General features: G+C 30.7%; 1 protein-coding gene across 2 annotated transcripts in view; it reads right to left on the reverse strand.

The window, feature by feature from the left end:
* LOC105196585 (scavenger receptor class B member 1) overlaps window positions 1-27,794 on the reverse strand; it is a 40,910-nt gene extending 13,116 nt beyond the window's left edge. Inside the window, exons 1-3 of one of the 2 annotated variants that reach the window (XM_026130429.2) lie at window positions 26,922-27,794; window positions 26,448-26,676; window positions 14,295-15,197 (exon numbers count right to left, since the gene is read on the reverse strand). In XM_026130429.2, the coding sequence (XP_025986214.1) occupies window positions 14,295-14,475 (181 nt within the window). In that variant the 5' untranslated portion in view covers window positions 14,476-15,197; window positions 26,448-26,676; window positions 26,922-27,794. Of the gene's footprint in view, window positions 1-14,294; window positions 15,198-26,447 lie in introns of both variants that reach the window. The other variant, XM_039451405.1, reaches the window with a different exon arrangement.

Consider the following 27,794-nt stretch of genomic DNA (forward strand, 5'->3'; position numbering starts at 1 on the left):
GACTTTCCCGTATAATTTTGCAAACTCTTATTAATTCTGCAATAAAAAGAAAAAGAAATGGAGTCATACATGCATTTTACGTGCACACTTGACATCGAACTCTCCCCGTAATACTTAACTGCACTCGGAAACGATTCCTTTTGCTTGTCTATCATGCACGACGCGAATATCGCAGTACTTGCGCCTCAACATTTCGCGAATGAAGGGGAGAGAGTGCGATTGTAAAAACAGCTTCGTAAACACTATGTCGGAATACAATGTTTTTCGACGCACATTTTATGACCTATATGATATCGACAGAGATGAGTTGGCTTTTTTTATTTTGAGTATAAATCTTAAAATGATTTTCTATTTACAACAGGAATGTACGCGTACTATCTTTTATGGTGATTTCAATTTACTGTAAATTAAAAAGATAAAATTTTAATGCCAACTCAGTACCCATTGTGAACAACGTTATTTACGGCTGAATGATAGCTTCATAAAAATTAGAAATATAAAATAAAAAAAGGTCATGAAATAATAATTTGAAAGTTTCTGCAGACTTATTCTGTAACTTTCAACGATAGTTTCGTTATCGTTATAACGCCGTTGCGCAGATTTGATATATAGTAAAAAAGCTGCGCAACAACGTTATAACCATAACAAAACTATCATTAAATTACAGAATAGATCTGCTGAAATTTCTTTTATTAACAAAAAAGTACTATGAAATTTAATAAGTAACTCTTTAAATTTAAAATTAGGTTATTTTTAAAATCCTATATTTACTTTGATTTATTTTATGTTATCTTCATTTAAATTACTTTTTTACAAGTCTCGGAAGCTAATATAAATTTAAAATATACAAATTTTTATAAATAAATCTCTAAAAATATCTCATCGCAAGAAATTCTTCAGTTAAATGTGCTCGCCACAAATCACTCATTCACAGACGCATGGTAGACATAAATGGAAATTATGACATGTACATATACTTATTTCTTTTATCTAAAAGCAAGTTTTATGTATTAACGTGGCAAAAGTTTATCAATAATTTAATTAATTAAAATGTTATTAAGTAAAACATTTATTTTAGCTTAAATCACTGTTTTAATCCGTTAATTCTGAAATCGTCGCTAATGAGTTTGATCAACCAAAAAAAAAATTAATGAATGTTACAAGATAAACTAAACTCGACTGAAAGATGTGGATACGCCCATTCGAAGACGACACAATCCGCAAATTTATGTATTCGCTACAATTTATGGATGATACCAGACGCATATTTAATTTGAATGACTCATATGGAAGGCGGATCTGTCTGATTCCACAATTGATACGCCACCTTTATATGATAGTGTTAATGGAAATAAACAAATTCATTTTTGCCTTATATATCAGTATACGTCCGTGCTATATAATGCCAACAATTTTATTACATTATAGCAAAAAAAGTATAATAATTTGGACAAACAAAACTTCTACAGATTCTGTAGAACGGTCTTTGGATATCGTGTTAGGAATATGATAATAGAATATGATAATATATGAAAATCATTAATCATCTTCGAGATCAAATATATATATCAATTATGTATAATTAATTTATATGACGTAAAACATAAGTGATTTCAAAGATCTAGAATAAAAAACATTTAATGACAAAAAATCGCAGAACATAAATAATTCATTGATAAGTTATATCGGACTAACAAAATTAAAACACAAGATTAAAAGGCACAGCATATAAATTATTCAAAGATCTTTGATATGACGCACAAGATCATCTGCAAAAAAAATCTACGTAAGGACAAATGCTGAAAAACAAGCTAATAAAAGTTATCCCTCTCAAAGTAGTTCTTTTGGGCAGCTATACATCGGCACAGGCGTTGTTTTTAGTCTACGTAACACTGCTGGAAGGCTTTAACTGGAATCATCTTCAGCTCCTCAGTTACGCTTTGATTATCGGTAGTACCAAGATGACGTTCTTTTAAGTGGTTTTTTATCTTGGAGAGCAAAAAAAGTTACACAGACTGAGATCCGGGAAATAGGAAGGCTGAGAAACTACAGAAATCTCTTTTTTCTCTTTTTCCAAAATCCCTTTTTTTCCTTTTTTAACGAAAAAAAGGGATTTTTGTTTGATAACATCCAAAGTAACGTAACCGAGGAGCTGAAGGTGATACCAGTTAAGGCCTTTCAGCAGTACTACGAAGACTGGAAAAAACGCCTTTACCGATGTGTAGCTGCCCAAGGAAAATACTTTGAGAAAGATAACATTGATGTATAAAAATAAAGTACAATTGCAAAAAAAATCAGTCTCATTACTTTTTTGTCGCATTTCGTAAATTATTTACTATGTACAGCTTTATTTTTTAATTTTTCTCTAAAAGAAATATAATAATTTTATAATCCTGGAACGTATTAAACATGCGATAAGCTGAGACATCCGATATATCACGTAGAAGTATAAAATAATTCTTGAAATAATGATACACTTCTCTTCTGTCAAAAATTTATCACGGACATTTTAAGAAATGTATTATTTCAAAAATTATTGGTAAACTTTTACAAAAGGGGAGCAGCCTCTGACAAGCTTGACCTTGATATATGTTATCAAGAAGAGTACTGAACTTTTCCTTACAAATTAATCGGCGCTCTCGTACAATTTTTGAGATATACTTGGTGAAAAAAAAACAGTTTTTTTTAATTATTTCAAAAAATGTTTATTTTACAAAAAAAAAAGTCAGATGAACAAAAAATGAAACTCGTAATAAGCTCTATAAGAAAGGTCATGTACATATTTTACCTAACTTCAATACTTTAGTTGTTATAATAGAAAAACTGTTTTAAAATAATTTTTTTTTTAATTTTTAATAGTTTTACGTGAAAAGTAGATGCTTGGGGGGGGGGGAAAGACTCCGCCCCTTCAAAAACTGAATCGCGTATTCTGTGGGAGATTTAATTATTGTAAAACCTTTTACGTTTTTTTAGAATGCCACTTGACTTACGCCAACCTTCGCTTTGATCTTGCTTAAGAATATCGCGGAATATTTATACATTTTTTTTCAGTCTGATTATTAGATTGTCAATGTACCAAATTAATGTCTTACAATATTCAATTAAATCTATTATATGTCAACTACAGTCATTAGTCATGTAGATGTTTTTGCAAAGTCTTTTTAAGGTCTGTGCTAAGGAGATAATACAAATTTCAAATTTATTTAACTGATAATAAGATGCTTAAAAAGAAATGTATCTATTCCGAGTTAATTTCATGAGATAAAATAAAAATACATTTGTACATTTAAGATTTATTTAAGCCTTATTTATAATCGTAAATAATACTTAATCTTTGATTGAAAGCGTAATTGATTACAGATTCAGTCATAAAGTTCAAATTTTTGTTCTTTCAACCAAAGATGTATTGAAAATTATTTACGATTGTAAATACCGGTCTTAAATTATTTTTATCAAATCTATGGTCAATTAAATTATTATACATATTATCAATCGATCACCGAAAATGATTACCAATCGATAAAAAACGATCCTTCCGACGATATTATTTTCTACATGCATCGTTATCTCTAGAAGACACTTGCTCACCAATAGGTAGCGCAAAGAAACAACAATTTCATGATGAGCATCACAAAATGGCAATCAGAATTTTAATTATTTTGTTTCTACTAAAGACGCATTACTTACGTTTTGTCACTAAGAATCGACTTTGTTTATTTCTGAGAAACGCTGTTTTTGCCCGTTGTTATTCGCATGGTGACTATGCTAACGAACTTTTTGCCGTTATAAGGAAGCAACCTAGGCAGTTCTAAGATCGAGTGTGTGACTTTTTGTTACACGCAGGCCAAGGAAACTAATCCTATTTAAATTGATTTGTAAATTATAATCTTTACCATTAATAACGTTTCGTGACGTCTCGATTCGTTGTAGTCATCGTAATATCATACGTATGTTTCAGGTTATTTTTTTCCTTTCTTTTGTATAAATATTAAAATAATCAATGATTTATTTTCAGATTGTCGCGTTTATTAAGAATTATGAAATTACAAACTGTATCCATTAAAAAAATTAGAATTTAAACTACAAACCAGAGCCAAAAACATTTAATTTTTTCAACGTTATTAAAAATTTAATCTGTTTTGAATTAAACATATATGTACATAAAAAGAGTTACATACAAGCCTACAGAATGTGTCAGAAGAATACTGTGTTTATTGGATGTTTATATAAAAATGCATAAGATTTCTTTAGATTATTTGAACGAAATAATAAATCTTAACTTCAAAATTTAAACTTTAAATTTTTAAAATCTTTGATTTTATAATACTGTATCTTTATCTGTTTGTTTTATTATTGATTGAATTGTGCTAGCCTTTGGCGATTTTGAAATTCCAAGATCTTTAAATTGCTCAAATATGGAAATATCGACTATGGGAATTTCCTTTATATGTTGGCCTCGTCCTTACGATATTGCTGTATTATTAATCATTGCTTACCCAAAGATATGTGTGACGTAAGACGCTTATTTTGAGTAACTCTTCCACTTATTATCTCATGGCTCTTATTGCTTAACGATTACGTTGTACATAAGACGTCACGAGGATGCGAGGACATTCATGATGTCGATTCGGAAAGTACACGTGCGTTTATGCGTGTCGAGAGAATGGGCCAGCATCTACTGGTAATGGACCGCGAGGGTCCAGGGTCGGTTTCACTATATTTATACAATCCTTGGATTCTAAACGTAATCATCACTCATTATATACCCATATTGCAGGTAATAGTATTTTAAGGAGTATATCTAAATTTCTCTAGTCCTCTTTTATGTAAGATATGCCTTATACAAGTGCTTGATCATGTTATTAATATTGAATCGAACAATTTTCTTGCAACATAAAAAAACAATAAAAAGATACGAGATTATACTGTATGTAAATTTTAAGAACAAATATTACATCGTTCATGTCTATGATTTTTCTGTACAGTGCAATTCTTTTTATAGCTATCGATGTTCTCTTTTTCTGTTACACACACACACACACACACACACACACACAGTTTCTACAGGCACTTTAATAACCTGATAATTTTAAGTGATTCAAATTTATTTTTAAGTTTAAGTCTCTCTCTCTCTCTCTCTCTCTCTCTCGGAAAAGACCGAAAAATAAATTAATTGGTTAAGTTTGACCAAGACTAAAATGGAATGGAATTTGCAATCTTTTTTTTTCTGTCTGGCAAGAAGATTGCCTTCTCGATGAATGCCTGCAGCCAGCCCTGGCCATGGGTGAAAGTGATCTCGAAATCGCCAAAGTGACCAGCTCCCTTCGTATCCGGCAGCGCGTGTTCACACTGGTTATACTTCATGAATAATATTTGCATCGTTTTGCAATAGCCGCGTACGAAACATTACGATGATGCGGTGTAGGTTGTTCGGGCAGCTGCGGTTTTGTAACCCTGACTGCATTCCATGGAATAGAATTGTCTCAATCAAATTGAATGTATAAGACTGCACGAATTACCAATCTTTTCGCAACGTAATATATACATGCGTTCGTTTCAACGTGCAAATATACAATCTCATAAATGCCGCTATTATAGTAATGGAAACCATGAATGTGGAAGGTCTGGACTTTTAAGGTCAAAGTAATCTGTAATCTAGGTGCTAAAAAGAAAAATATGAGGGTACTAAGCAGACATGATATCCTCGTTGGCGTGTTTAAACCATTAATTTGACTGCCATGGAGTCGGCAAGAAATTGTTCTATAATATTTTTAATATAAGAACGACACCTTGTGCAATTACTTGATTGCGCCAAACGATAAGCTCTGTTTACGGTTTCCGGTCAGTTTCTTACATTGCGAGTGTATTTCTTAATCCTACAAACAACATTTTTCACAAGATATCATTCAACGTCACGGTCAACTATCACCATTGAGCGACATAAACACCTATTTCGATGTAGAAACCTTGCCAATTAAATCGTGTTTACCGTATGTGACTACCATTACTTCATTTGACATCAATTTCTTGTGTTTTGCCAAAATTGGAATTTTATTTTTTTTTTTTTTCAACGATGTTTATATTTGTAATTAATAATCAGTTTTATATTTTAATTAATAAATAATATTTCATAAATATTTTGTATTTTTTATGTTATTTATTCTCTTTAAAATCACTGCACAGCTATATCAACAGATGACAATGACTTGTTATCTTTTGACAGATTACATCGTGAGATTGTCTCTCATTATCCATATGGCAATGATTCGAGCAATTTTCATCACACTTTTCCTTTTATACAATATAACCTTGAAATGAAAAACTAACGCTAAACTAACACGCGTCACGTAGTTTACTTTAATCGTCGGGGTACTGTCGTCACTTCATCAAATTTGTCAAGCAGAAATAACATTAAACAGAATACTATTTGTTTGCGCGGAAATTTCCACCACAGTGTTCATGCAAAAACTGTAAGGACGTGAAACTGTTTCTTTATCATTTTTATCAGTACATTCTTGTATATTAACATAGAAAAATAAATATTAATCATATCAGTACATGATATTATACGAATATTCTAGAATGCAAATTATAAATTGATCATGTCTATCTAAATGATTATAAACAATTCAATCATTAACGTTGAATAGATTGTTCGCTCACATATTATTGTTCTTATTTTACATAATTTTAAATATTCTTTATTAAAAAATATGTAAAAGTTCCTAGTTTACAGATAGAGTTTTTCTTAGTTTTTAAATTATATGTTTGTGCAAGAACCTGATTTACTTGGCCTCTAAAGATTTGAATCTCAATGTTTATAACCTTCGACATATATACTATTGTAAGTTATTGTTCAAATCGTAGATATGACGATTAAACATTCTATTTTATGTTAAACGTCGTATTTGAAAATCAATTAATACAATTCAAGCTTTTTAATAAAAAATTAAAAAGAAATTATAAAAAACAAGTTATTGAACTAGAGTTGTGTGCATTTGGGATACTAGACAAAATACAATTATTTGATCTTGACCATGTGAGTAATGTTCAAGTTCTCTCACGACCTTCGATCTTTCGTCATCGGAGTCAAACCTTCGTGACTTTTCGAGCGAGTACAATGTCCTGACGAAATTGCCGACCTTGAATGGCAGTATAATCGACGATAGAGGTATCGCATTTCATGTGGAAAGCCTATCAATATGAGAAAGCATATTTATGTGAAAGCAATTAGAAAGCTGAAATTAGATTAAATACAATTTTTGTCTCTCCAGCAAAAATTTCTAATTATTAGACCGCATTGGGAACAGAGGAATGTACATGCAGGAAATTTGTCCGCGTTTGAATGTACACTCTTAATGTTTTAAGGTCAACGTTGATTAGCAGTCACCTTACGGTGATAGAGTAGCAAAATTAATGTAATTCGTTAAGTGTGTGGTTCGAGATTGATGTCCAGAAAATGTTGTACAAAATGTAGTCATCTGACTCGGTCACCTCATTTTACTAGAAACATTTTGTAGTGATTGAACCGTCATATATAGAAAGGAGATAGGTACTGGTTAAACACGCCTCTTTGCGAGTAAAACACTTGCAGGCAACAGTAGAAAGCATTTGATATATTAGTCTAAAAAATTTGCTGTCACTTTCTTAATCTTAATAAGAATTTTTCAAAAATTATGTTTAAAAATTTTATTTAGTACAATACAGTGTAATATATATCATATTACACCGTCATATCGATTAAATTTTAAAGTTTCAATAAAAAAAAATATGTAAAATATCTTAAGTATTTTAATAAAACACAGGTAGGCTATAAAATAATTGCAAAATAAGTGTATTTGCTTTTGTGTGTGTGTTTATAATTACGTTCTATTTTAAGCTTACAAACGCATGTATAAAAAAATAAAACCAGTTGCTTATGCACAATTAAAAGTTCTTATCCTTGATTTTATTTCTATCTAAACGACTACAATTCTATTATTAACGGAGAATAGATTGTTCACACATGTATTATTGTTCATTTTTTGTACAGCCTTACATATGTAACGGCTTAATTCAATCTACGACCTTCTAGCAGTTGTACTGAAACTTTCGTTATGAAGATTGATGTAATTTTCTGATGTAAGTGTGTTAATAACTTCCGCCATGCAGGAAGATAGCGCGATTTTCTCTAATAACAGAGCCATGACCCATGGCAATCTAAGTTTGAACTTGATATTCATGTTGTTTTTTTTCACTTTCTCATGTCAGGTATAAATATACCGAGATACTTCTGAGCCGACCGCTAATTTTTTTGAAATAATCAGGAAATAATCTTAATGTTTTCTAAAAAGAATAAACTCAACGTCGATTATTTCTTCTTTGTAAGATATCACTTCGAGATACCGCGACTATCTAATTACCAGTATTAAATATCTAGTTCTTCGATTTGCTCCTGTGTAATTTACTTTGCGAAACTTTCAATTTTCACTCGTTCATAATATACTTTTTTTTTTTTAATCAGATTTAATGACTCAAAACAAATCACTTCGAAGATACTTTGTATGCAGAATATTCTTTTTATATGTTTCATACTTAAGGGATTATGACATGTTAAAACGGAAACGAATAGAATGAATTCGACAGAATAAAATATCAAGTGTTACATGTGTGTATGACCCATAAAAAGAAATGGAGAAAGATGACACCATGCGTTTCTTCACGCGACACAACGCGGACAAGCACGCGATAATGCGACGATAGGTATTGCCTGCTTGCAATCACAGTATCGTAGCTCTATTTAATGACATGGCCCCGGCGCATTGCAGGACGAGAGTATTAGAAAGTTGAGAGCCGCAACGGTCGCGCGGATCTATGAATGTGGCATAGTAATGTCAATGCGCTCCGTTACAGTGCATAGCGGTAATAGATAAATGATTTGCGAGGTGCTCAGGACGATGCATTGAACGATTTATCATGGTTCCTCAATCAAAGACTTATTCACCTTCTATCTCTGAATAGTACAGTAGTACGTTCGAAAAGTCGTGCAATTCCACCGCTTCGATGTTTCAGAGGTGACTGGTGAGCGTTATGCCTCTTTGATCACTGGGTATAATGAGTTAATGGATAGCTATTGCGAAAATTTTGCAGGCGATATATTGCTGATTTAATCTATTAAAAAATCATTAATGGCACGCAATCGGTTATTTTCCTCTTTGTAACTTTTTTTTTAACTTACTTTTCTTGACCAGTCTGACTACCGCGTGTGCAAAATAATTACATAATCTATCTTAAGATCTAGTCCAATTCAGATTCACTTAATATGAATTTAGTAGGTATCACATATGGAGAGAAAAATGTGGTATTTGTGACTATAATTGCATGGGAAAATAATTATAGTTGGAATTTCCATTTTTACAGTTATTACTGTTGTAACGTTAATAATAAAATCTTATAGTTGCAATTCTACCAAATATAAAAAATTGCAATCCCACCGCTTCGATGTTTCGGAAGTGAGCGTTATGCCTCTTTGATTACGGGGTATAATAAGTTAATGGATAGCTATTGCGAAAATTTTGCAGGCGATATACTGCTGATTTAATCTATTAAAAAATCATGGATGGTACGCAATCGATTATTTTCCTGTTTCTAACAGAAAAATTTCCATGTTATTTTCTATTTTTTTTTTTACTTATTTTTTCTTGACCAATCTGACTAGCACGTGTGCAAAATGTTTACATAATCTATCCTCAGATCTAGTCCAATTCAGATTCACTTAATTTAAATTTAGTAAATATCACATATAGAGAGAAAAGTGTGGTATTTGTGACTATAATTGTATAAGAAAGTAATTACAGTTAGAATTTCCATTTTTACAGTTATTACTGTTGTAACGTTAATAATAAAATCTTATATTTGCAATTCTACCAAATAGAAAAAAATGTTATAATATAAAATATCAAGATATAAATGATAAAAGTAAAATAAATATTTTTATTTAGTAAATACTATCACAATTGTAATAAATATTAATATTTTGTAACATTTGCTTATTATTTGTGTAATAATAGCTAATACCTATAATTTAAGACAACTATAAATTTAAACTTGACACCAAAAATGACTATAAACCATAGTTAAATTATAATGTTTGCATTTATTCTTCAAACAAGATTAATCATTTCTGGTGAAAAAGAATATTGTCTATATGAAAAAAGAATATAAAAATAATTTTAAAAAGTAATGAACTTAGAATTACGTAAGAATGTGCATGTGATGCAAAGCGTGAGTGAAAATCGTGCTGCGCTTACCATGCACGGTGAAAATAAAACTAACAAAAACTCGTATTCTATTGCGGAACCTAACGGTATAACGGAATGAACGATACACCAGAGCACCAGACACAGGACGCCCGAAAGAGGCGTTGGAAGAAAAGGAAGAGCATCGAAAAAGCGTAGGAATAATTTCTTTTTTTCACTTTTCAAGTTTTTTTAAAAGTTATTTTAACAATTAATAAAAATATATATTTGTAAGATTAAATACATTTTTAAAATACATTCAAAATAAACTTCCAATACATATATTCAAAAATAAGAGATCGAATTTTGCACATAAAAATGTACAGAGATCTAAATAAGAAAGCCTTTTCTATTTACTATCTTCAGAAATTTTAACGTCGCGCGTCGGAGAGAATATTGCCGGAGAGTTCAACGATGGGTAACACTTTATACTCCTTTACTTTTCTTTCATCTTTACTTTGAATAAAACGAGGATTTTTTAACAGGTATTTTTGCATGTTAGTGATATGATGTATTGTGTGTATTATTTTTTATTTTGTACATGTGTGTTTATCTGTGTGTGTATTAATATTAATATATATATATATATATAAAATAATTTTCTAATGTCTTGGTTGTGATTTTAGGAAATGGCTTAAATTTTTTATTTAATAATATATAATAATATATATTTATTATATACATACACGTACAGATACACATACATACGATATATAAATAATTATATTATTATATATTATTAAATACAGCACTTAAGCTATTTTCTAACATCACAATAAAGGCATAAGAAAATTCAGTTTCTGTGGATTCTTAAAATAACTATAAAAAGGCGTGTTAAAATAAGCTAATGGACGATAGTAAAGCTAATCGAAGTGACGCGTATATAACTGTGCTGTGCAACCTGTCCCCTATCACTCGTGTTCCACTGACCTACTGCACTTCGGCCTCCTTTATGCTGCACATAGTATTTAACATAGTGACACCTATTTACAAGATATTTCGATACTATCATCTTTCTTAAATTATTATGTGACGATTATTCGCGCCAATTTTTCTCTGTAGAAATAGGAATTAGCAAAAATTTTATCTGAATTTATTCTGATAGAAGATAAAGAGAGAAATTTCAATCATTATTTTCATTATCATACTTTCCACACGTGTACTTTCGTTATTAAGAATCGTTAATGTTTCAACTATTACAACTTTCTTAATTAATTTTTAAGACAATTTTTGATCAATTTTAATCTTTTAATCAATTCGTTATATTACCTATGCCGTATTATTAATTTTTTGCCTCGCACTAGTTAAAATACATCGGTATTAACGTTATCTAGAAACATTATTTTCTGATATTTGAAGTGTTAAAATTTCAAGAAATTTTGAAAAATTACACATTTCTTCATTTAGTGTACAAGCAAAACCTACTTATGTGAAATCAAGAACATCACGCATTCTGATGTTCAACGCTTATCTAATCTAATAATAATGTTTCATTAATTCCTTTTGTGCAATTAGTACTGTTGTTGAGAATTTTAAAATTTAATCAGTAATATTATCGACACGAGTCGATTACAAACTACGATGTTGGAATTGTAAATTGCTATTAATAATTCATAATTATTATAATTGCTAATATAATTCATACTTCTAATAATTAGTCTCATCTATTGTTGTTTAATATTTTGCCGTCATTAATATTTCTGAAGAATATGATAAGTATTTGTGATATCTCACTTCACGTTTACTTCATGTTTCATGTGTACGAAAATAAAAGTGCAATAAAAGTGGAACAGTGAAAAAAAGTAATAATAAAATTAGTATTGAACAAATTCCAAAAGCTTTGCTATATGCGTATTTCATCATCAGGTCTAACAGATTAAACATGAAAAAAAGATATCTAATTACATTTTCATGAAGAAAAAGTGGATGTAAGTACAATTAAAAGAGCTAAATGTTTTCGTTTGTAAGTAAGGTGCAATAATTCAAAGATATTGCACAGTATTTTGAAATTCCAATGATTGCACGTAGTTTGCAATGTAGCAATCGTAAGTCAGAATAAGATTTATGTGATACGGAATGATTCAGACTTTTTTCTAATTATCAATTTTTAGAGAATTTATAAGGCGGATATATCTTTACAAAATTACATCACTTTCAAAGTGTTTCATATTATGTTACTTATTTTATAATTAAAGAAACGTTCTTCTAACTTAGTTAAGCAAACATTGTGTTTTTAACCTGGAAAAAAACTTGAGCTCAACAATAAACACTCGTTATTAACGGGAAATCTTTTATTATTCATTATAGGAAATATCGGCAAAAATAGATTAACTAGTATCTAGAAGATGACGTGATAAATACAAAAAGTTTAATGAGATTACACGCAAGAAGAGCTATCTCAAGCTATCTTTTTACTACTACAATTTTACAAAGATTGAACGTGAAACGTGGTAAGAACTATCGCGACCCTAATCGGACTACGCTCTACAGCACGAATCTAACGATCAGCAGCTAACTCTCTCTTCAGGTTAGTTTGTCAAGATAACAAGAATATTTCGACCACGTAACGAGAATTGGCCGGTCGACCTTGTACGCAACTCTAATTATGCGCGCTCTTTAAATGTGGTGAGAGTTGCGGTTTGATATCGCAGCTCTCACTTTGATACCTGTTATTCGTGAACGATAATCGCCGATATAAGGCGATCATATAAGGTGATTTGGCTCTTTAGCAGAAATATCACATTAAAAAGAAAAACATATTGTTTTGATTCTGACGCATGCATCTTAATAAATTAACATTAATATTTAAAAAATTTTTTTATTTAAATTAAAAATTAAAATATTTGACATTTTCATCCTAATTTCACTTATTATTGATTAAAATTTTCAATTTTTTATCTTTTATTTGCAATATTTAATAAAATAAACAAATAACAATAAAAATATGTATATATAATACGTATTTGTTAGATTTTAATTAAATTTTGAGTTAACTTAAATTTTTGTGTGTGCTAATATTGCTAAAATATTTAATATAAAAAAAGGAATTACATAAATTAATAACTTCCTTTAAATTTTATTAAAAGTTAATTCATTAAACAACTAAATGCAAATATAACAACTTATATTTGTATTTGATACAATATATGAATATGCAGTAATGGAAACATTTAAAATCGAATGTATGTTCTAAATTCTAGATAGAGAAACTATAATCGATTTCACCAATAAAAAATAACACACTTTTTACAAAGACAGAGAGAGGGAGAAGAAAGAGAAAGGAAGAGGAGTTGGAGGGGATAGGGGAGGAGGACTTATATGAATATAATAAAAATTTGAAAATTAATAATAAGTTGTCTATTGTTATAGTAAAATTAAAGACCAACATATAATTTTCGTATACTTTTTAAAAAGTTTCACAAATTATTTATTAAAAAAATAAATATTAAACTTGTGAATATATTCAAATATTTTCGAATCACCCGGTACGTACTTCAACCTCTCAGTGTAGAAACTGTTTGTCAGATACCTATACCTTTGGCGATTAAACATGACTTGCGTATTTGAACGAATACATTATAAACAGAATATCTTGTAGAGATCAATTAACGTTATATCGACTACCTTTTCAGATAATGACTAATTAAGGAAAGTGTCGAGTGAACAATGGCAATTTACTACTCATGCTGTAATATTGTTCCGGTCTGGTTGCCGGCACGAGTTTGCAAGCGTCTAACAACGTATTATCATTAACCACGGCAGAAAATTGCAGTTAAGAACTTGCGGTTTAGAATGGATTAATCGGATTACACAAGAGTAAACCTTGCCGTTACTTAACGTTTATGTTTCAAGATTAAGTTCAAATAATTAATGTTTTAAATGCTTTATAAGCGATATACAATAAAATAATGGCTCCCAATAAATCAAGATAGAAATTGAAGACTTAATGAGTTTCTACTTTGAGTGTAAAATTTATCAAACAGTTTATTATTAAGTAAGAACTGGGTAATTACTCACCATGTCTGAGCTTTCCCTTCCTGGAGATTAGCAAGGACAACGGCCTCGGCACTTTTTCGGTACAAATGTTATCACTGTTGTCATTTCTCACACCAAAAAGGGCGTTTCTGCCGACTTTCATGTACTGCCTGCCCATCGCCTTTGGGGACCTCGTCCCGAACAAAGATGCAATAAACTTCATCTTTCCTCTTCTTGATTTATTTACGTTGTCGAAGAAAATAATCTTCCTTTGGAGTCACTGATCGATTAAAAAATATCGATTTCACTCAATGTAACGTTAATAGGACTAATGATTGATTTGAATTAATAACATTATTTTAGTCGAACGTTGTTCTTCCTCTTTCAAATAATGTCTGCTCTGAAGAAACTCCTTGTTTCAATCGCACTTTTATTCAAACTGGAATATCCTATATAGTCTTGAAACGATCAATTTCCAACCGTTAAATGAAACCGTCTCGATCGTCAGTCGAATGAAAGTGTAATAAAAATAGATTGAATAATCTATCAGAAACAAGTAATTAATTACTATATGCTCTAATTGATCGTAAGCACGTTGACCCAAAACGAGTGTTGCGTGTACAGGAGGTCATCATCAGCATCGTTATCATCATCATTATAATCATCATCTACCGTCACTACACTGTGCATTGTTCTCGCGGTGAGCACGCATCTGCATCATCATTATCGCCGTTGTTATCATCATCATCACTACTGCCTCGTCCTCTCGTCGGTCCCTCGTCGCGGTCGTGTCGATAGCACGGTTTCGACAGGTACCACGCCACGTGTTCCTTGCGTTCGTTACGCACTGCACTTTCACACCTGGTCCAGGTAAGACACACGTTCCCCCAGCTTCACTTTCACTTGCCGCAGTCTCGTCGTCGGTCCTTCATTCTTGGCTTTTGCCTGAAATGCAAAACCAAATCGAAATTAAAAGGGAGAAGGAGAAGGTGAACGAGTAACGGGCCGGACCGACCGCGAGAAAAAAGTACTACAAAAAGCAAACCAGGAATGCATCCTGCAGCGTAACTTTTGTCATTGGACGCACGTTACGTAAATGTAAAGTATGCAAAAATGATTTTCGTCGCAACGCACGTGTCAACATTAAGGTTGCTTGGTCAATTACGAAAAAAATTATCGAATTTCTGTTTTCGTTCAAGCATAATAACATTTATAACTTTCAAATTTCTTTTGCAGACAGTAGCTTCAAGATTAATATCCTACAATTATCATATGTGACAAAATTGGAATTATTTTTATAAACTACGTGAAAAACTATTATTTATATTTAAAATTTTTTCCTAAATTGTATTATATTTTATTAAGCAGATTTTATATTTAAAAGATATCATGTTAACACAAATTTTTCAATTTCTCGTATAAACATCAAATAATGTCAAGGTCCAAACAATAACTTCAGGTAATCATTACACAACAATGAAATAATATAATGGGGTCAATAAGAAGTAAGTGAATGTCAATTGACAAGCAGAAAAAGTTAATTTGAGTTTTTAGTTGCAAATTCACGTATTGCACAAAAAAGTGAAATGATAATAACAAAGATTATAGATTGAACCCTGCGACAATACATGTAAGCGATGTTAAATGAAATTACGCAGAAAAATAGAGTAATAATTACTTCAACCATGACAATTAATAAAATACATATATTCAAATGCAAATACGTTTAATACACAATCAATCTGAATACTGATTGTGCGAATATAACCATCCGTGAAGAGACGTTACACGCTTAATAATACTGTCGGCAATAACAATAAATACTGGCATTTTTATGAATAGTGTGTTTAATATTGATGGATTGGTGTAGAATATTGACGATCCAATTTTCTTGATCCTCAGGATCACTGTGTAATAGAGATATTGACAGTGATAATTGTGTAAGATAACGTGTCGAGATTTCCGTCAGTATAGTTCTGCAATCATGGATACAGCAGATATTGCAGAAATAATCTCAGGTTGTCAAAAAATATGCATACTGTTAGTATTACTAGTTCAATATTACTAATCAATATTATTGATCATAGATCCGTATTAAATACTTCATTATGTTATCTAACATTTTTTTATTTCTTTTTTTACTCCAAGCGCTAATATTAATAATGCATATAGCTATTCAATCTCACAATTTTCACAATCGAATTATGTGCAACTGTTTTTATTTTTCAATCTTTTTGTACAGCATCTCGCAAGTATAATATCACAATCCATAATTGTAATATTATACTTGCGAGATGCTGTACAAAAAGATTGAAGAATAAAAACAATCGTATATAATTCGATATAAATGATATTATATTACAATATATTTATATTTGCCGAATTAATCCGTTTCTACTGGTTAAAATTTTCTATAAATGACTCATTGTTTTATTCAAGATCACTTTCTAATATATATTCTTGAAAAACAAAACATAGACGGTAAGTTTTTATTTCTTACAAACAATTAATTTTAAGAAGATAAAATTTAAAATTTAATTAGAAAATTATGTAACGCTAAAGACCAATACAAAAATTGGTCTTTATAAACTCACGTACATTTAGGATTACATAAATTATGAATATTAATTTTTGGGATACTATGTGAAATGTATTTATAACAGTAACACTACTATCGGACAGTGAACAATATAGATGCTTCATAGTTTAAGATTATAAATCACTCTGTGATACATAAATGCTACGTTGAACGATATCTGCTGAAACAGTCAATTAAGCAATTATGTTGCTGACGCACGCAATTGTCGTAAATGCTACCGATTTATTCATTATAAACAGTTTTATTTAAAAAATATATCCAACTGTCGCAATTACACTAATGAGAAAAGATTAAAACTAGAACGTCAATTAGCAAAAAAAAAGAGAATTATGCAATAATCAAATTATATAGTATCATTAAAATGCACTTTTTCTAAACATAATTGCGGGAATATCTGCAAAAATATGATCTATATCTACATACTATAAGATTTTATATATTCTTTTTATCATCTTGTTCTCCGTATTTTGTAATTTAATTTAAATTAGTGTAAATTATTAAAGCTTCATCAATTATTAAAACTGTCTCAGCGAAATATTCCTGGCGTTTGTAAAATAAAAACGTTGTTTGAGTTATGTTAGATTCGAGATTATTAATACGTGTAGTTTAAATAAACGAATCGTGAATAAGTAAAAAGATGCTTAAAATTGTGAAATTTATTTCGTTACGTTTAAATAATCTTGGGAAAAACTGGAGAGAGCAGATAAAAAAGTGCTAAAAAGTAATGCTGAATTTATAATTATCTTTTAATAATGACAAAAAATACAATATTATCCCAAAAATGTAGAAAAAGGTAAATTGTTATGTTCTTTGCTCTCAAAACATTCCTTTTAACCATAAAATAACGAGAAACTGAGATAAAGTATATATAGTATGTCTTTTTTATTAAAGTATAACAACTTTCTTATTTCTGTAAGTAATGCAATATTTTTTATCGGTACTGTTGCAAATGTAAAAATTTAATTTAAAAACTGAAATCTTAAAATAGATGAAGAAAAAACAAAAATAAAGTTCCGTTATATTATAGCGTTCATCAATATTTAACATTGTCTTTAAATATTCGATTCTTAAATTATAATATTTCAGAATTTTTTAGCATTTTTTATTTATTTTATAATATCATCATTTATATTTACCATATTTTTCTCAAGAAAGAGATACGAATATAACGATTATTTTAAAAGAGAAAGCTAGAATAATATTTGGGAATTCTGTCATCGTAAAGACCTTTTACTATTTTTACATTAGAAAAATGGAAATAATTACTATTTTATGAAAGGAAAAATATTTATTAGACATAAAATAAATTGTTTTTTTATTAGTTTATTTTATAAACACATTTAAATAACGAAAATGGCAATATTGGTCAAAAGCCGTTTTTAATGCTCAATAATTTTCTAGACAAATTTATAAACTTTTACAAAATTTTCCAAACTACGCTTCGCATGTCTGCGAGATTTAAAACTTAGATTTTAAGAAGAACCCCAAACATGATATCACGAAATTAAATTGCTAATAAATTTAATTTTTGATGCTTGTACGCGTCTTTACGATCCTCCCTTATTTCAAAAAATATTCAAAAAAAATTTATTGCAAAAAATATTAGCTTGACCAGGTTCAAACTTGTATCTCTTAACTCTCCAGGTGGTTAAAACACCCGCCCGGTATTGCCATTTTTGTTATTTAAATAAGAAAAAATGTTAGCTTGACCAGGGTTTGAATCCGGATCTCCCAACTCTCTGAACAGTCAAGACACTTGCTCAGTATTGCTATTTTTATTATTTAAATGTGTTGATACACTTTCTAATATTATTAGGACTTGTTTGTATTATTTTATAATTTCAATATTTTAAATTAAAAAGGATATTTGTATTAACATTTTTTTTATCAAAATTTTTGAAATTTGTTTCAACTTTGTAAAATAGAGTGTGAAAAATTACAGGTATGTGACAGGCATATTATGAAATATATTTATGAAATATGAGGTTATATTCCTTGAGGGCATTAGCTTTAAATTATCGACAACCTGATTTCGCGTAGATACTTTCTCTATATTACAGATTCTTTAGCAAGTATAAAATTTATTTTTTCTAAGTAAAAAAATTTGCTTGAATGTTCTTTTCTATAGGCTAATTTCTGATTATTAACTATTTTGATTACAAAAGTGTAAACATAAATTATAAAAAAAAAGAATTCTTAAAGAAACAAAAATTCATTCACTTAAAATCGAAACAGATTTATGCAAATTTACTAGCGCGTACGTCTTGAATTTCTTCGACAAGTCATTCTTACAGTTAATACGATGACGCAGGTGTAACCGTCATCGTAAATAAATGACTGAAGAAGCTTCCAAGAACGTAGGTAGTGATTTCTTAAAATAAACGAAGACAGCTGATGTTGACATTAGCAAATATTTCTTCATTAACTTGACATTGAAAGTCTTTTCTTTCTAGCTATTATCAAGTTTGACTGTCTTACGCGGAGTAAGCTATATTATGTTATCAGATGATTCAGATGGCGTTTAACATAAATGAAGTAAGTATGCCTAAAAAGGCTATTAAATTGCAACGCCGTTTACAAAACTCAATAAATTAAAGGAGAGTTGAGTTGAACTGCTTCAAGGCCTCTGATAGTGGTTAATAGTCACGTACAACGTTTGTTATAAATGCGTAATGCTTCGGAGCGTTTCGGCAGCGTTCACATAAATCTGCCACATTCTTTCTATCTCTCTCTATCTCTCTCTTTCTCTTTCAGGATCGCTACAGTGCGGATAGCTTACGCGCGGAAAATGATATACACGAGCGCAACTTTATGCAGGACTTTCTGTCTCGTGTCTACAAGGGCAATCGAGAACAGGATTTTCACGCCACTGTCTCTTATTGCTTAATACGCTGTTACAAAAACCCGCGCATTATTCAGCTGGTCTTGCCGCTTTCGCAGTTTAAGCGAAAACCTGCCAGTAATGATCCAGTGAGTTCCGATCATATCTATATCACTTTACCTTTATACTCTGCTCTGTAATTTTTATTTGTTACAATCGGCATTGTAGCTTCAAATAAAGATGATGTAAGAAAAATATGGGACACAATACGACTTCCGCTTGAAGAACTCTCCGTAATAAATGACTGTCACAGGAAGATACGCATGTGAATAATTCCACGCGAAATCATATAAGAAGCAAAAGGATTTGTTTCATTAAATGCGTTCGTACGTACACACCATGAGTTTTTCATTGCTGCTTAACATACCGGCTGTCAACGTATAATCGACAATTGCATGGCAAAACAGTGATACTTTGTGGCGACAGAGTTTGCGGTTGTGTTATAGCTGATTAAGCTTATGTTTCCGCCAACTATGCAGACATAATTACACGCCGGTATATGTGTTGGTATTAACCGTCGATCTCATTATCGATCCTGATATTCAGCATTGAACTATATGCCATCAACGCGACTTTCGATCAAGGAGCAAGGAACAAGGTAGTCTCTCATTAAGTGTTACACAAAAGAACGTTAACATCTATTTCTAGAAAGTGAAACGAGCGGAATTTCTAGTATCAGCAAAAGGATTCATTGAACAATCCGGGGAACGGCCATGACGTGCAAACGTTTTCCCAATCTTCCAGCTTTCATCCGGGTTAAGGTTTTAACCTTCATCATAGAGACACATTTATCGAATGTATCGAAGGTACATACAACCAACCTTCAACGTAGATACTTTTATCGAACGTGTATTATTATACGAGCTCTATTTGCTTGGAAAAGTGTTGTTCTCACGCAAATTCTCTATGCGTGTCCGCAAGATGCGCAAGAACTGCGGATATATTATCATTTCTCTATCGTTACGCCACTTCTTCCTCATGGATCCTTTGCAATCAAAATAAAACTTTACTCTTTTTGTATCTCCCGGTAGCAATTTAAATCCGTTCTCCTTTCCTACCTTTCTTTTCCTTCCTCAGTGTCGGACTTATTTCTTTTCATTATCAGTAAATAATGATAATGACCTCAAACACGACGACGACGACGACGACGACGACGACGACGACGACGATGATCGTTCCGCCGGTGATAGCGAAAAGGAAGTCTGATAGCTGTCTTTCCACTCGTGAATGCAGGCATGGTTTATAAGGACACGCATGACACACGTTTCCGTCTGATATTGCGCACGGACGTTAAAACTAGATCAAGCTTTCACGATTTCGCGGCATTACCGAAAGAAGTGAAACCACCCGTGATATGTGCAGATGCTACGATCACCGCTCTGAGTTATTACGCCAAACTCGTTTGACCGAGCATGCAACGAAACAATCGATGGCTCCCCGACGTATCTCGAGACTTTCGCCGGGAGTTCGAGGAAATGTAACCTGGCATCGGTAAATTATTATTGTTGCTTTATGGCAAACGTCCTTGCCCGGTTTAAAAACAGTTGCGTAACAATGCTTGTCGTTACGCACTGCCTTTGTACATCTTTGATCCCTTGGCATTTCAACAACTTTCTTTATTGTACATAATCGCACATACAACATTCTGTCTTTTATAAATCTTTTTCACAATATCGCACGCAGAAAAATATCAATTCTATTGCTAAGAAAAGCATTTACTCCATTTACGTTTTTTTTTTCTTTTTGTTAAGTAAGCCTTATCTTTAGCAAAAAATATTTTCTTGATAAGTGTCTTACTTGTCACAAATTTTAGAAAAATTCATCATTATATATTGAAAAAAAATGTATTTTTTTCGAAGAATATTATAAAACTGAAGAAGAGTCAAAATAATAAATAAATTAAATTTTAATTTTTTAACTTAATATTCTTGATTGAAATAAGAAATTACTTAAGATTCAAAACATATTTTGAATAAATTTGTTGCTTATGATGAACTTATGATAGACTTGCGGATGGTTGAACTTATAAAATATAGTATTTTAAATAAATAATATTTACTTAATTCAAATACACATCTTTCTATGTGTGCACAAAAATTTATTTTAAGTATTGTAAATATTTCTTGTTTCAAGTAAATAGTAAGTATATTTTAAATATATATAATGTTAAATATTTTTTGTAAAAATAATTATTATTTAACAAAAAAAAATTAAAAATTAAATAATTGCCTTTATTGGCAGAAGAATGATATTTATCTATGTGTAAATTTAATATTTTTGCTTTGTTTCATCTATTCACGACTTTTCAATTTAATCCGTATGTTTATGCCCAATTATTGGTCTTTAAAATTTAATAGTTCATAATTAATTTTTTATTACCTGTAATGTTTACGTCAAAACATAAATAAACTAATTAATGTTATCTTTGACATTAAATATCTTTTATATATTGATTACAGTTTTTCTTATAGATACGCAAATTAAATCACAATATAGATGAATAAAACGTCACGTTGCGTTTTTGTTTTTCTTTCTTAAGAAAATTTTTTTTCTCTCATAACAAATTGCTTACTTATCATCCATATGAATATACATATCTACACACATTAATGTTTAATAATATTAATACAAAATAAAAATAATTATCTATTGTACTTTGATATCTGTTTTTATTATCTTCACATATATTTATACATAAAACTTAATAAAAAAAATTTTTTGTACAGCAAGTTATATTTAAAGAAGACGTTGAAAAGAAACTATTCTGCAATAAATAAAGTTAAATATATAATCTTTTAACTTCATTTATTATCCTATTCGATACGTCATTTATTATCCTATTCGATCTTCCCGACAATAATAGGAACCTTTGTCTCTTAACAATTCAATCGTAATTGGATTAATTCTTGCTATTATCTTGATTTGAATCAGTTTAATGAGATCATCATTTTACGAATATTATCGAGCATTTAATTACGGTCGTGATTAATGAGGTTTAAGTATAGCAGAAAAAGATTTTTTATCTTATCTATTCTAAACGTAGCAATTAGAGATTTAATTGCTATTTAAGGAGTATGTTATTTAAATTGTAAAGTATCAAAGTCAGATAATATGTTTTTTTATACAAAATTTAATAAATAAATTCTATAAACTGAAATTCTTATTAAATTGCTAATACATATATTAATGTTTGGTAATTACCTTATATTTGCTTAAACGTATATATTTTCTAACGTCAATAATTTTTTTGTCGTTGCCTAAGATTCTAACGAATGCAAAACTTCCATCGAAATCGTATCTTTTCCAGTGCTAATAAAATTTACTTATATCGTTTACTTTTTTGGTATATTTATCGTTAATCGCGCAATTAACACCAGTACGTTTATTGACGTCACATACTTTGTAAAGACATGGTATTATTCTTCGAACGAGCTAAAGAAACACAATAGCATCTTGTTTCTTGGAAAGTACTTTTCCTTTATTCATAGAAAAGTTTAAGAGTATTAACGAAAACATTTTACACATTAGAGCATCCACTTTATGGAATTTTTACTTTATATTCTTTGCACATTGCCAGTTGCCTAACATGGTCTTTTAATTTATGTGCAATAAAAATTGATACAAGTGAAAATGGATTCGTTGCGAAAAAACTGGGCAAAAATACATTGTAATCGCGTCCTGCACGTATGCGCACGCAGCGTATAAACTTCGCCTCGCCGATGTCGGATTACTTTCTCGCCGGGATTTCTTCAAATTTCGAAATGATCCGTACCGTATTATCTTAAGCAATATTCATGAAAAGAGTGGTAGCCACTGAAGAGGGACTTTCCATTTTTTATACGGCGTGAAAAACACCAATTACAACTCCGCGGTAATTAAACGTAATTTCTACTCGCGCTTCGTGTATCGAAGTTGCAAATGCAGCTAAAAGCGTTCGCAGAACCTTTGTATCGGATAAAATTTTACTATTTTACTATTTTAAATGTGTTGATTGATGAATTACTTGACGATTACAAACAAGGTTCGCCATAGTATAGTTTTCCGGGATTCACCAAATTCCTACAGTTACGTTGCGAGAATGCACGCTACACAGATAATGACATAGCGAAACGACACGTATGAGCGACGCAAAGTAAAGAGAAAAATAATGATTACTCGTTCCGCATTGCAGAACAGTTCAACGAAGAGTACCTTAACCGTTTCGTGTTATCGCAAAACAAGCGATACAAGATGCAACAAGTTCAGTCGTTTCAAAATGTCTAATAAATTTAAATACGTAAATAATAAGTACGTCCAAATTATTCGCGCAATCGTTTGACTTACTTGAAAATACTGTGCTAAGCAGAGAAAAGTTTTTCTTGATAGATAATAATTGGAAATTTACGATTTGTTTACTTATTTTGGATGAATTACGTTTCAAAACTCTTGACATGACTTTTAACATTTCCCAGAGAGAAACGCCACAGTAATAAAGATACACGATAAAAATTTTATTTACATTCATAATTTTGCTCCGATAATGTGTTTTTGACGATATTAAAATGTAAATAAGCATATATTTCAGCAAGATAATGAAACGACAGTATCTTTAATGCATTAACAAACTTTTTTATATACATGAACACAGTAAAAAATAAAATGTCCCAGAAAGTCCACTCTAAATTTTAAGTTAAAATAACTCAAAAGTTAAGTTAAAATAACTTTTATTTTAAGTTATTAAGTTAAAAGAAAAGTTATTTTAACTTAACTTTTGAGTTATTTTAATTCAAAATTTAGAATGGACTTTCTGGGACAAACAAAAGTGTTAAATCAGCATTTTTTACTGTGCACGCTATTATATGCATGTATATAAAAAAGTGCTTGATAGCGTGTATGTAATGTGCAAGCAATAAACATTATTATTAAAAAACTAATTCAGTAAAAAATTGTTTTGCATAATATATCACTATATAATATATCATTGCAAAATTATTACATAATAAGTATTAATTAACAAATGAATAGTTATTAGTAAATGTAAAGATGAAGCACGCTTTCCTCGTTAAAATATGCCCTATCAAACACATACATTAAATTCCATTTAGAAAAAATAAAATGTATTATTGTAGGAAAAATCTTAGATTCGGGATTCTTCAATTTTATCTTTTACTAACAAAAAGCAATGCCTTGAAAATTCACAAATAAAATCCTTAAACGTGCATATATTAACATATTTTAAAAGCCCTAAGAATTCCATGCTATAAATTTCTATAATCCTGTATTCTAGAGTCGGGGAATTCCTAAAAGTTTTATGTATTTTAATATCTGAACGTGTTATATATTGTTATATATCGGACACTGATTCTGATAACCGTCGACGAAAGTTTCTATTCTCCAAGGACTCGTTTCCGCGACGTTTCTAAGTGGTACACGAGAAATCGGTCAGTGTCTAAGCTTCGCTTCAGGAGCCATTAAAGTTAAGTAATACGCTCGCATTTAATATCATGTTAATAATCAATCTTCTACGGACGATAAATCATACTTCGCAAGGAAGATTTCTTAATTAAGCTATGTGTAATTGTTATGGCTAATTTGTCCGCTGTGAGCTAAAATATGTCGAGTTATATGTATTCAGGTCAGATCATTCAAATTTTAACACGTTAAATTCAGATATATTTCATCCTATAATTTGAGGATTAGATAAACTTGTTTAAAGAAAGTGCAGTAATTAAATATACATAACATTATTTTTTATGTACTTTTTAATGCATTTGAACACATTTTTTAGAATCTCGCTTTCTCTACAGACGGAAGGAGAAAGAGAAAGAAAGAAAAATTCTACTGAAAAAAATCCGAGTTTTTTGTTGATAATAGATTTTATATATATATATTCTTAACAAAAAAAAATTCAAAAATTTTATATAAATTTTATAATTCTATATGAATTCAATAAACTTGAAAATAAATTAAACTTCAAAAAAAGACATCAATGGGATTCTGTGACATTTGTTACAACGCAATATACAAATTAATAAATCAATTGATTCTGAGTAGTTATGATATATAATCAAAATGGCTAGACCGTTTCCTGCTTTTTCATGTCTGGATAATTGTGAAAATTCTAATTATTAATACGCTGAGAATGACTCCAAAGTGATTCAAAACATGCACTCGGTTTTGTTCAAATGTGTAAACATTTATAATAGCATTAATAATTGTGATTGCGCGCTGACTCTCATTAACCTTATTTTTAATTTTTTATCGACATAATCAGGAGTAATGAAATTTACAACTGATAATACTTGTTAGTTCCAAAAGAGATAATCCCTCAAAACAAAGATATAAATAAACTCAATGCGGTTATTATTGGCTTCATCATAACATTTTGTATATTTATGACATTATTTGATAAAATCAGTTAAAAAAATAATAGTTCATTATTTTTGTTTTACTTTTAACTATTTCTTTTTTTTTATTCTTTTCAATAATTGGAAAAACTATTAATAGTTTTATTTTATTTTCCAAGCACTAGCACATCTAAAATCAGAAAAGATATTTGAAGACATATTCAGCGTCATATAAAAATAGATTTTAACTTTTTGTCGGACTTATTTTCTACAAGTCAATTCGATCTCGCTTGGTATTTCCCAATGCGTGCAATATGGCATTACCCGACCGTGTTCTTGGGCCACATTCTTCGCCGCTTTCAGATGACAAATTATTCATATTTACTTACGTAATACCAGCCCAATCGTCGTCCTCGCCGTTTTCGTCCTCGACGTCGTCGTCGTTGTTGGATGTTCTTCGAGTGCACGCACAACCGGGTTCATTAACTGACCAGTAAAATTCTTCTTTATGTAACTCACAAGCTGTCCAAGAAAGAGAGTGGGAAGAAACGGCGAAAGAAATACCGAACAGATTTCTCTATCAGATTTAACTTGTGCGTCTTGACCTCCGTGTAAGACCTAGATCGTTCCAAAAAGAAAAAAAAAAAATATTAGCATTCAATTACGGCTAACTGAAATCTGCCAAATATCAAAATCGACGCAGAATTTCATGATTCCTGCTTGTTTTTTCTTGACACAACGATCTTGCCAAGTCGGAGGGTGCCGAAAAGTCCAAGATCGATTGATCAAAGCATTTGCCAGTTTTTTTAAAGTTGATTGAAAAACAACCGATAATTCGCAGTAATCATAATAATTAAGTTCACTTTTCGTAAACGGTCACAGAATACGTGGCTCTTATTTTTTTTCCTTCTTATTAGCGAAAACAAAGCGTTCCTGTAGTGTAGCCAGTATCAATCACAGTAAAAGTCGCGATTGCACTTGACGCGAAGATCACTCGTCGAGTCTTCGCGAATAAATCCTGACGGGCGGCTGCAAGTCCCCTTTTTAATTCGCGACTCGTCAATATATATATATACATAAAGAAGAGAGAGAAAAGAAGAGAAGAAGAGAGAAAAAGAGATATATTATAAGCGGATTATCTGACCAAGGGAGTGAAGAACAATTATAAAGAGAGAGAGAAAGAGAGAGAGAGAGAGAGAGAGAGAGAGAGAAGGACAAAAAAGAAGACGGAGAAGAAGACGGGTAATCGAGAATGAAGACAAGAGCCGACGTGACGTTTGGGTGTACGCGCGCGGTCCACGATCTGTCGAATAGCGAGCGAAGAGATAGTGCGATGTAATGCCGCCACTAGGAGAGACCACCAGGTGCCCACCAGGTACCCACCGAGTGCCCATCGAGAGTCGGTGGTAGGGAAACCGCGCCGGATAGCGAGCGTGTACGAATCGTCAACAGTTCCGCCGATTTCGCGAAGAAATGTCTATGCATGCAATACGTCTTCGGTTCTCGTGTCGAGATGACTTAAAGCAATTCATATTCCCTACATTAGATTCTAACAATTTTCTGCACATTGTTCTCGACAAGATTAAAGCATAAATAAAAAATTTCTAGAATTATAATACCTAATGTATGATCTATACATTAAAATTAATTTTAATTGAGACATAATCATCTTGTTATAATATGAAACATGTATGTTTCCAGATTTATTTTCAAGATTAGATTAGATCGGCAAATAA

Source organism: Solenopsis invicta, chromosome 7 (assembly GCF_016802725.1).
Source record: "Solenopsis invicta isolate M01_SB chromosome 7, UNIL_Sinv_3.0, whole genome shotgun sequence".
Taxonomy (NCBI): Eukaryota; Metazoa; Arthropoda; class Insecta; order Hymenoptera; family Formicidae; genus Solenopsis; species Solenopsis invicta.